The 11886-nt window shown below is 31.1% G+C and overlaps 1 protein-coding gene across 2 annotated transcripts; it reads left to right on the top strand.

The window, feature by feature from the left end:
* Window positions 1–544: 544 nt before the first annotated feature.
* On the top strand, window positions 545–8279 carry LOC100817969 (protein DA1-related 1). 2 transcript variants are annotated; one of them, XM_006573545.4, is made up of 13 exons: window positions 545–766; window positions 1617–1661; window positions 1780–1931; window positions 2114–2204; window positions 2850–3171; window positions 3805–3925; window positions 4127–4210; window positions 6599–6718; window positions 6842–7054; window positions 7166–7228; window positions 7339–7457; window positions 7547–7605; window positions 7690–8279. In XM_006573545.4, the coding sequence occupies exons 3-13, from the start codon at window positions 1821–1823 to the stop codon at window positions 8025–8027; spliced, it is 1641 nt and encodes a 546-aa protein (XP_006573608.1). In that variant the 5' UTR covers window positions 545–766; window positions 1617–1661; window positions 1780–1820; the 3' UTR covers window positions 8028–8279. The 2 variants fall into 2 exon arrangements, with proteins under 2 accessions (XP_006573608.1, XP_006573607.1); XM_006573544.4 differs by lacking the exon at window positions 1617–1661.
* Window positions 8280–11886: the final 3607 nt, after the last annotated feature.

Genomic DNA, 11886 nt, shown 5'->3' with positions numbered 1-11886 from the left:
ACAGCTTCACATTATTATTCAACAAAAAACAAAAATCAACTTCACATGACTAAATCTTACTTCTTTTTTATTCCTCCAAAATTATAAAACTTCACATTTTTCTGAAATTCAACTGCTTCTCTTCTCCTCTTCGATTCTCTCTGAGAGAAAGTTTGGTAGACTGAAAGATTTTATTCTAAAATTTTTTAAGTAAAAAATTATGATTTTGATGTTTATTACGTAATTAATAAAAAAATTGCCACAAATCCTAATTCTCCATGATCAAGTTTAATTTACTTTCCCACAAAAATATTCATAAAAAAGAACAAAAATCCAATTTTAACAGTAGATGAAAAAATTCAATTACATATTTTATATAAATATTTAATTTCTAACAAATATATTAAAACTAACCAAACATATTTTTAATGTTATCCAAAAATAAATTTTCCGATAATCATATTTCTCACTTATGAAAATTTTCTACCCTACTAAACTTCCCATGATTCAACCCGACCTATCTTTTAAGGAACGTTGATAATTACAATATTACCTTAAAAAGATTCCAGTGTTCCTCTTTTTGCCTTGTTTTCCTTAACCCTTTTTGCGTAGAATCTAAGTACCCCCTTTCTCTTTCCTTTCTTCTTTCTTTTGGTTTCAATAGCTACTTGGTACCTGGGCATATCCATTACTTTACTCTATTCCCTTTATGATCGTTTTTTTCATGACTTATTTTATTCTGATTCTTCAGATTCCGTTGTCTCTGCAGATTCTTAATCTCTTTCTGGTCAGTTCCCACTTTATTCTTCTAACTCACCATTTTTTCTTTTTCTTTCTTCCTTTCGCTACTTCAATCGATATGTGTTGTGGGTTTGATGAAGGGTGTTTCATTTTTTTATATCTTTTTATTTTCCTGAAGCAATTTAACATGGTTGAATTATTTATCAAACAGTCTCATTGGGTATTGCGGAAGTGAAGAGTTTTGAGCTAACAGTTAGAAATCCGATGTTTTTGCTTAATTTGAGATTTGTCGATGCTAGTACGTGAAGGAGGCTTTAATCATATGTTATCGTTGAGATTTTACACGAATGAAATCTGCTTGTCATCTTTTGTGTTGTTATATTTTCTTCATTTAGATGCTTACACATATTGCAAGTTTTTCAGTTTCTGATAAGCCATATCAGTTGTGTAGGAATCTCTATCAGTCTAAAAACTTTTAATTTTCCTGCAATACCTCTCCACACACACATAAACTTATATTGGACATATCTAATGAGAGCGTGAGAGGTGAGGTGAGACGAATAAATCTCAGTCAATAGTCATACAATCATATACAGATGGTGAAGATTATTTTAATTAGTTTTAACTTTAATCATCCATTTCAATTATACAGTTGAGATTCACTCCTTCAGCCATACATGTACAATAAATATTGTTTTGATTATTTTTAATCTTAACGATCCAGATTGAGATTTGCTTTTCTCAGGCTTTTATCTTACATTTGATACACTTCCTATATATGTATGTAATCCCAATCTCTTGTTGCATTCTTGTTTCTGTCATTGCTATTTTCCTTAGTGTCATAGCATATTTTTCCCCGGAAACGTATGTGTATTATATTGTAGTTTTTGATGCAGGTTAAAAGTTTCTAGAGGATGGTCATGCTGCAGTTGAATTTTGAAGTTTGGACTCAATGCATAGCCTTTGTTTTTTTAACAAGCTCTTATTAGTCTGCCATTTTTCCTTCTATGTAAATTATGGAATATATTTTCCTTACCTACTCCTGGGGCATATTTTCAGACAAGGGTTTGCCAACCTGAAGGTAAATAATTTTGCATGAAATGGGTTGGTTTACCAAGTTGCTTAAGGGCTCTGATTATAAAATTTTACGAGGGCAATACCATGGCAAATATGGAGAGGACAGAATTTGGGATAATCATCATAGTTCGATGGTAAACAAAGTTTTTCCTTTTCTAGTAAGAATTAAAAGCATTGTCACAAGTCATAACTATGTCATTGAGCTAGTCTTTTATCTGAATTTAGCTTTGAGATTAGCATGAAGCTAACAAGGTACTACTTCCTCTGAGACTTAAGCAGATAATCTGAATTTGTAATAGTTATAAACTGAATGCAGGATGATTTGACAGATATTGAGAAAGAAGACATTGACCGTGCAATTGCACTTTCTCTGTCAGAGGAGGATCATAAAGGGAAAAAAGTTGTTGGTAAGATTTATGCTTTTGTTGTACCTTGGTAGTTAAAGTTCATTTCCAGGTTAGTTTGGCTCACATTTAATACTGTTGTGATTCTGGATACTGCATATGAGGTACCTAAACTCGAAGATCTTAATCTAACCAAAATGCTCGTTGATTTATTACAAGCTCTCACACCTCTTCTATATTTCCTGTCTTTCTATGCCTATTTCAGTGTCTTCTTCATTCTTGTTTCAGTACTTTATGCTTTGTTGAACACCCCAAAAAAAATCATGCTTTGTTGATCAAAGGCTATGATGCTATCAGTTGAGTCTTTTATTTACATCTTAATCAGAGTGGAGCTAAGAAATAAATTTTTAAATTACTTCAATTAGCTTCTAGATTACTTTAAAATATAAATTTAATATATAAGAATTATGGGGATATTCTGATTCTGGTGTTTGACTTAAGTTGCAACTCAAAGTGTTTAAAGTATATTTATTATAGTTAATAGTCCATTGAAGAACTTTTAAAAAAAATATAAAAAAGAGTGCATTGGAGAAAATCTGAAGTTTCATTGGTTTATGTGTTCAGAAAGTGAATGTGTTAAGCAATTAATTATTTCCACACCAAACATAGCCAAAAGGTCTCATGTTTTTTTGTCTCATAATACCCTAGATTACGACTCTCAATCTGAAGATGAGGAACTTTGTAAAATTGATGATGAGGAAGATGAACATCTTGTTAAAGTTCATCTAGAAGAAGAAGAACGTCTTGCTAAAATTCAACAAGAAGAAGAAGAACGTCTTGCTAAAATTCAACAAGATGAACGTCTTGCTAAAATCCAACAAGAGGATGAACGTCTTGCTAAAGCTCAACTTGAGGAAGACGAGCAACTTGCTAGGGCAATTCAAGAAAGCTTGAAAATTGGTTCTCCTCCTCGATATGACAACGATTCTTCAATTCTATCTTTTCCTCACCTCTTTCCCCCCGGATACAGGTAATTGTGGGTATGATCACATCTTTTATCTATATAGCAAGTCCTTATACTGTTTATGGAAATTGTTGAAGTTCACTAGTTCTAAATGAAGGGACCAATAATGTAATGCTTGTGCCAAAAATAAAAAAACAATTTTTTTTCCAAATGGAATATGTTTTGAAACTTCAATTTAAGTATTGCTGATTTGAGTGATAGGCTATACAACTAACTGATATGGACTTCGTACTAGCTAATCAATCTTATTTTAAGGGATTCTAGTCTGAATCATTGAACTGGGATAAATACTGGATTGGGATTTTATGCATGACACCTTGGTGTGTGTTGGTTTTCCTTGGTGTTCTTAAGTACCTTTCAATTAGATGAAAATGTAAAAAAATAGTAGTCATTAAAATGAACATTTCATAATTTGATTATTTTAGTCTTATTTAAGGTGATCCCTGAGCACTTACTGTAGAATAGCTTGAAGTTATTTTATGATCACCTAATAAATAAATTTGAAATACTCTCCTCTGTTGCAATATTGTGGATCCATATAATTGACATCTTTGAAATTTATTTTTCAAGGTTTCATGAATCTTTATTAATTTTTTAAAAACAAAGATTTAACCTTTTTTCTGTAAAATCTGCCTGCAGAATCTGTGCTGGATGCAAGACTGAGATTGGCCAAGGAAGATTTTTAAGTTGCATGGGAGGTGTCTGGCATCCAGAATGCTTCTGCTGCCATGCATGTCATCTTCCAATCACTGATTATGAGGTTAGAGACTAGAGTCTTGTTTTCTTTTGCTGCTTGATTTGCAAAACTGAATTTAATTACAATAAGTTGAAACCTTCCTTTTGGTGAAAAAAAAAAAAGTTGAAATTTATTCTTTTCTTAGCTTCATAAATGAAGGTCTTCAATTTATTTATCTTTTTTGGTCAATCTCAATATGATTATGCTTAATTCGTCCCTTTACAGTTTTCCATGTCTAGCAATCGCCCTTACCATAAAGCATGCTATAGGGAGAAGCATCACCCAAGATGTGATGTTTGTAAGAACTTTGTAAGTATCTTCACAGTTATTTTTCACTTACAGTTGTCTATTAGTCAATTCTGTGTGCTTGTTATCTTTCAAAGGTTTCTATCAATTTTGATGTGCTTTAGAAGCTCTACAAGATGCATTTAAAAGGAAGACTGTTGATATTGAGTTGTTTTTGCTTCTCAGACAGATCTAATTCAGAACTATACTTGAGAAAGTTCTGCTGAACTCAGCAGTTGTTTAATCTTTATAACAAATCATGTTTATAACATCATGTGATCCCTTCATGAAGCTGATATTAGTTTTTTTTTTAATATTTTGGACCAGTATGTTTGGGCCCAGCCCAATGTGGCTATACCTCTTAGGGTTTATACACACATAGACTCAAATCTTAATATTTTAAATGTAATTTTAGGATTTGTAATTACAGCAGCCCAGTAGGGTTGGCCACGGTAAACATATAATTAGGAAGGCTTTAGTATTGGGAGGTAGCTTTTAGGTTTTTTTTTTTCCTTCTGGAAATCTAGAGCGTTTGCTTGGTGCCAGTGGGGGTTTTCTTCTCTGTGGTATTTTTTTCCCCAATCGATAAAGCTTTCTCCTTACACGTATTCAATACAGCAATACGATTATTCTAAAACTATATAGGATACAATATGTGTAAGATTCATATCTTGATATGTATCAAAATTCATAAAACATTATTGTTAACTTGTTCGCAAGTTTACCAATTTGTTTTAAGTAGTAAAAGACTCGAAAGTCTGAGTGTCGAATCCATAGGGACTTTGGTTGTACTTAAAGTGATGTAAACCCAATTTTTAAGCAATTAGAAGTAGAAGAAATAAGAGATTGTAAGTGTGAAATTTGAAGAGAAAAAGAAAGAAATAACAAGAAAAATAAACAATGATTTAAATGCAGAAAGATGAATTCAAAATGTGATAATGTTAGGTTCTAACATGCCAAAACTACATCTAATGCAATATTAATGATTTTTTCTATCTAATGAAATTTTTGATTTCATCCACATCTACTAAGACACTCTATCTTTGGTTTCCCACATGAAAAACCTAACTTATTTATTCTTCTCTCCCAAATTTCTTTGCAAAGATAAAAATAATAAACTGCATTAAGATTATAGATGCATGAATTGGGAAAAACAAATATCAATCTATTTCTAACAATGATTTTATTTAGATACTCTTCTCCAATTCTTTAGAAAATAATCATCTTTCAATGCATTACCCCCTAAACATTATATAGATGATTGGGCCATAATAAACAGAGAAGCACAAAGAAGAGTAATAACAAGATTGCATTAAATAAATAATGAAAAAGAGTTACACTACAAGAGTTTGGCATGTCAGACTCTCAACAATGGGGGTTTAGTCTCTCATAGCAATGAGAGGTTTTATACTTCAGGGACTAATGCGGATGAAAGAAGGGGTTGGATGACTAAAAGAAAATAAGGGACGAATGACTAGAGAAGGAGTGTTTCTCCTATTAGAGGTGCTCAAGCTTTGGATTTCTTCACTAGAGAGATATGAGATTTGGTGTGTCTTTTCCTTCTGCTTCCTACTCCTTTTATAGGTCTAAGGTAGCTTATTTTTCATGTTGACTTCGCACTAAACGCGCACTCCTGGGCTTAGCGAGAATGGCGGTTTAATCACGTGCTCAAGACAGTGTGCGCACTAAGCGCAGCCTTGGGCGTTCTCGTGGGCCTTCTTCGTGCTAAGCTGGTCGCTAAGCGAGCACGCACGTTGGGCCTGTCTCGTGCGCTAAAAGAGCTGTTCATTTTTTTCAACTTTTCTTCAAGGTTTTTTCTTTTAGTTTTTGTATCAATTTCCCTCTAAAGTACTTGAAATCTTCTTCTTTTAACTTTTGCTAATAAAGAATTATAAAGATGTTAATTTCTTCATTATTTTATTAAAATTAATAGTAAAATGAAGAAATTGCAATTATTATTAGACAAAATTGACTATCAAATTAACTCAGATTTTGCAGTTATCAAATCTAATGAAGAACGTACTTCTTATAGATTACTAAAACAAAAAAGTTATAAATCATTGTCATAAAACATTACTTCCTATTATTTACAAATTACAAATAGGAATAGTATTGTCAATCACATTTCTTTCTTGAAATCATCTATAACGAGGACAATTTTCATTTTTGATTATGAAGGGACAATTCTTTTATGTTTATATATTATAAATGCTAATATGTTTCATGTAATTGTATTGGATTTTATAATTTTTTTAAAGACTCGGATACATAGTATTGGTATCGGATACGTGAAGAAAATTGAAATATTGGTGCTTCATAGAACAAACCTTAAGTTTGCCTTTTCAAAAAAGAAAAAAATGGCAGTAAGATACATTGTTCAGTAAACTAGAATTATTGGTTCTTTCCTTGTAGATCCCAACTAATTCATCTGGTCTCATTGAGTATAGAGCTCATCCTTTCTGGCTACAAAAATACTGCCCATCACATGAGCTTGATGGCACTCCTCGTTGTTGTAGCTGCGAAAGAATGGAGGTCAGTTATATTAGCTCCCAAATCTTTTCATCCTATTATTAACAATTAGAAGCTAACTGATGGATCCCTTCCCCTCCTCCCTCCATTCCCTGTCCCGTTTTCTTGCCTTTTCAATCAGTGCAGTCTAGGGATACAAAATATCTTTTGCTTGATGATGGTCGAAAGCTATGTTTAGAGTGTCTAGACTCATCAATTATGGATACTCATGAATGCCAACCTCTTTACCTTGAAATACAAGAATTTTATGAAGGTTTAAATATGAAATTGGAGCAGCAAATTCCTATGCTCTTGGTTGAGAGACAAGCTCTGAATGAGGCTATGGAGGGAGAAAAGAATGTAAGTGTCAATGTGTTTAACTTTCCATTTCATTCATGGAATATTGTTATTTCTGTTCTTTCTAGTATCTTGACTTCGAAATGTTCTTTTATTTCTCACTATTGAATGTAGGGTCATCACCACTTACCTGAAACTAGAGGGCTATGCTTGTCAGAAGAGCAAACTGTCACCACCGTAGGGATTTCTCACTTGCAAATTGAATCTTCACATCTAATTCTGCTATATAGAAGATCTGTGCATCAAATAGTGATTTTATTACTTTTATATATTTCATGTAATAATAGATTTCAAGGAGGCCAAGGATTGGAGCAGGCTACCGAGCCATAGACATGATAACTGAACCTTATAGGTTGATCCGTCATTGTGAAGTGACAGCCATTCTTGTTTTGTATGGCCTTCCTAGGTATCCTTCTTATACAATCTACTTTCATAATCTACAGTGCTTGCATATGACATTCCCCATATATAATTCAATTTCTTTTATGTATATAGGTTGTTAACAGGATCAATCCTAGCTCATGAGATGATGCATGCATGGCTTAGGCTTAAAGGTATTCAGCCATTAACATGATGCAGAAAGTTTATATTTTTGTTTCATGGTGCCAAGTTGGACAAAATTTCTGGATTTTATACAGGTTATCCTAACCTCAGTCCAGAAGTTGAAGAAGGAATCTGCCAAGTCTTGGCTCATATGTGGTTGGAATCAGAGCTCTATTCTGGAACTGGGAATGACGGTGCATCATCCTCAGCATCATCTTCTTCTTCATCATCGCCTTCCTCTTCTGTTTCAACAAAGAAGGGTAAACGGTCCGACTTTGAGAAGAAACTTGGTGAATTTTTTAAACACCAGATTGAGTCAGATACCTCTTCAGCATATGGAGATGGATTCAGATTGGGTAACCAAGCAATGCTCAAGTATGGGCTTAAAAGGACCCTTGACCATATCCATATGACAGGAAGTTTTCCATATTGAGAATTGAAAATTTGAAAGAAGATATAATTTTCTGACTTATACATTGACCATTACCGCAGCTTGGTCAATAAACTATATAGTTCAAAGTTTCCAAGATCATATAGTTTAATTCTAGACAAAATAAGGAATAAAATTGCTCCTCTTTCGTTGTAGTTCCATAATTTCGTATCAAATGTGGCACCGCATACTCTATATGTATAATTAAATACTACTCAGGAACTGAAGCAATGAAAGTATAGAATTAATGTTGTATCTCGTGTTTTGCTGATATTTGATTTCCTCATTTGGAAATTTTATTTGCTCTCAACCTTTATGGTTTATGCTTCTGAGGATGATTGATGAGGTAGTTGCCGTAACCATTATTTTTACTTGCAGATTAACGAGGTAAGTTACCTCTTGCAGATAAATGAGATCGTTTTCTTTCCCCCCATTATTATAATTTTTTTTAAAAAAAAGCATAAGTTGGTTTTAAGCTAAAACAACTTATTGTTCCAGTGTTGCATGCGAATTTGTGAAATCTTATATTTTTTTGGAAGGACATCGGGGTTACTGTTTTGAGTTGCGTCAAAGACCCACGTTGATTTACATTGTTTTAGAGGTGCAAATCCAATATAAAATAGAAATGTGATTCTATTGATCTAAATATACAATAAAATTGTGTATTGTGTTTTTGTTGTGTATATATATATATATATATTTTTGCATCCCTTACACATTAAAATCTGATTTTGTTGTGTAATTTGATCAATGAAATTACGTTTTCATGAAAAAATAACCAAAAGTACAAAAAAAGTATGCGGTGGGAATAGCATAAAATGGAGCTGGGAATAACCGTCCCGCTTTTAGCTTGCTTTTGTTGTTTTTTATTATATCCATGTTACCAAAAAAGTATTTATGTTGATAGTACGTTCGTGTGTGTATATATTATTTTATAATGTAAAATTATAACAATAATATGAATAATATCAAGATAGTTAATATTAAAAAGAGTATTATTGTAAATTTTATATTCATGATAGAGTTTTATTCATCAAACATATACATGATAAAATTATTTTATAATTTAAGCATGTGTGTTGTATTATTCTCTGGGTTGTACCATAATATTTATCAAACACACCCAACGTTACATAATTCAAGTACAAAGGCTTATGGAATACTCAGTTATTACTGTCATATTTAATGTTAACAAGAAGAGAGAAACACTTGGGTGGAGACATACCCAAATATCAAATGTGAGGTGTTAAACACAACTAATCAGAGAGTGACAAACATTAAAATTTTAAAATATAAAATAGAAAGCAAAAACCCAAGTCTAATTCATAACTTCATAGTTACGTGGCGCCCGTTCCTAGCATTATCTTCTTTTATCTCCCCTCTGAATCGTGAGTGCTGCTGCTGCAAATAGAGGAAAACACTAAAAATTTAAAGCATAAAACTATAAACACAACCTGAAAAACACATCAATTCTTACTTTCGATTTTTATTGTTATTTTTTCATTTAAATTCTTCCCCTCTTAAATTTTCTTCATCTCCATTTTGGTTCTCACGTTGCAGAAACTCAACAAATTAGCTTGTACGCAAATTCAAAAATAAAAAAAAGGGATTTATCTATTTAATGCTTTTGAGGCCATTAAAGATAGGATGCTTTCCATTGCTAGTTTTTATAAAATAAAATAAAAAGTTGCTGAACGAAAATTCAAATGTTGGAGCAATTTTTTTTTCATTGGTAGTTTCAGAGTTCTTTCCATTGATTTTTATTCTTATCCATTAATCGAAAATATTTTTGGGCCTTCAATCTACATAAGAGAACCAACAACATTTTGGAAAGGGGAATTGAAACAAGAGAGAAGGATTTGCCGATTAAAAAGAGAGAGAGAGAGAGAGAGAGAGGAAAAAAGAGGAAGGGGTGAGCAGTGAAAAAGAATGTGGATAGAGATGCAGTGCATGTGACTCCATGAGAAGGATATGGGTTAAGCTTTATGTAGTGCCAAACAACTTCAAGAGGGAATTAAATCCTTTCATCAATACTTGTGTTCGTCTGAGAAAAAAATTGGTATAGATTGTTCATCGTCTAAGCTGATGGAAGAAGATGAAGAGGACCCGATAAGAATTGATTAATTGAATACTATTTATTATTTTATTTTATATTTTAAAATTTTAATGTGTTGTCACTCTTTGATTGGTTTTGTCTAACAACTCACATTTGGTTATGTGTCCACCCCAAGAATTTCTCACAAGAAGAATGGATAAACCTTGTAAACTTTTTCATCCTAACAGGAAAAAAATAGGTTTAATCACTTATATAAACTTTACATTTTAATTCTTATAAATAATTAGTCTTTATACGTACAATTTTTAATTTTTTAATGTCTGAGTTTATATGATAGGAAGTTAGGAACTAAAAGATACTAAAAATAAAAATAATATGTACATGGACTAAAAGGATTAAAAATGTTATATCTAAGAATTAAAATAAATGTATTTCTAAGTATAGATCCTAAAATGTAAATTTTGTGTAATTATAGAGATTGAATAATTGGAAAAAAAAATCATAGAAATAGGTAAGTCTCTCTGTAAATTATGGTCGAAACTCATCGCATGGTATTAGATCATGACATGGGTTTCACAATCAGACTAATGGATCATTGTCAAAGATTGTCAAAACATGATGACTGTGAGAGTAAAAAAAAAACCCTATAATTATGGATATATTTTTTAAATAAAATAAAAAATTACTTTTTAAAATGATAACTAATGGTTTCGAATTTTACAAATTAAATTTGGTGTGTAATGAGAATAAATTCAAGTTATATATCACATAATAAAAAAATTTAAAATTATTCTGTTTTTTATAATAATTAAGTGTTAATAAAAAAAAGTTAACTTGTAATAATTTTTATTGATATTATTTGTTTTAATATATATATATATATATATATATATATATATATATATATATATATATATATATATATTACAAAATATATTTCTCTAGTTATGTGATTTAACTATATATAATATTGAAAAATATATATCATTTCAATAAATTAGGTCGATTTGGTCTTGTTTTATACATAATGAAGTCGATTTGGATTCAAACAAATACATTACCAAATTTCAGATAAGATATGGATAAGATAAACTCATGATCTCTATTCATGATTAAAAGCTCCAAATTATCTCTATATAAATAAATTTAATAATTTACAAACTTTAAATTTAAACTAGCAATAAAAAAAATATACTTCAAATCTAAACCGTAGAAAATTAGCAATAAATCATAATAGATAATTGGATTCTTTAAACATGTTATATTTTTAATTATGTATATGAAAAAGACTTTCTTAAAAGAAATAAAATTTATTTTAATATTACTCTTCAAAAACAATTAATTTTCGACTATCGATTCTTTAGTAAAAACACAAAAGATAAAAATAAACCTTAATTTCACACTTATTGCTAACCTTTTTTAGGATTTAGCTTTCCTCAATTACACTATAACTCCTGGTCCAAACCAGTAAAATTCTTATAAATTAAATAGGTACTAATCTAAACATGCAAATCAATTTAAATAACATATTCAGATCAAACAGCAGAAATTAAATATTACGAGCGTATCTCCAGCCATTGCAAATCGAACGCGAAGCAGCGCATACACGAACCTGAAGGCAGTTTTGTTCTTCCAGACCTTTACTCGCTCTGCATTGATGGTGTATTTTAAATGAATAGAGAAGTGAGTTTGGTGATACAAAACTAAGAGCACCTCATCCTATTTATAAAGTTTGTCCATCATAGAGCTCAACCAACTTGTTATCAGAACGTGAGATAGAAGTTATCAGTACGTGAGATAAAAGAT

Source organism: Glycine max, chromosome 1, assembly GCF_000004515.6.
Source record: "Glycine max cultivar Williams 82 chromosome 1, Glycine_max_v4.0, whole genome shotgun sequence".
NCBI lineage: Eukaryota > Viridiplantae > Streptophyta > Magnoliopsida > Fabales > Fabaceae > Glycine > Glycine max.
This window is presented reverse-complemented; position numbering and strand designations above follow the sequence as displayed.

Bases quoted from the DNA above. Each gene is read 5' to 3' on its own strand.
- LOC100817969 (XM_006573544.4), top strand. From the start codon at position 1,821: ATGGGTTGGTTTACCAAGTTGCTTAAGGGCTCTGATTATAAAATTTTA. The intron at 4,211-6,598 runs GTAAGTATCTTC...CTTTCCTTGTAG, and splicing joins GTGATGTTTGTAAGAACTTT to ATCCCAACTAATTCATCTGG. The intron at 7,229-7,338 runs GTAGGGATTTCT...ATGTAATAATAG, and splicing joins AAGAGCAAACTGTCACCACC to ATTTCAAGGAGGCCAAGGAT.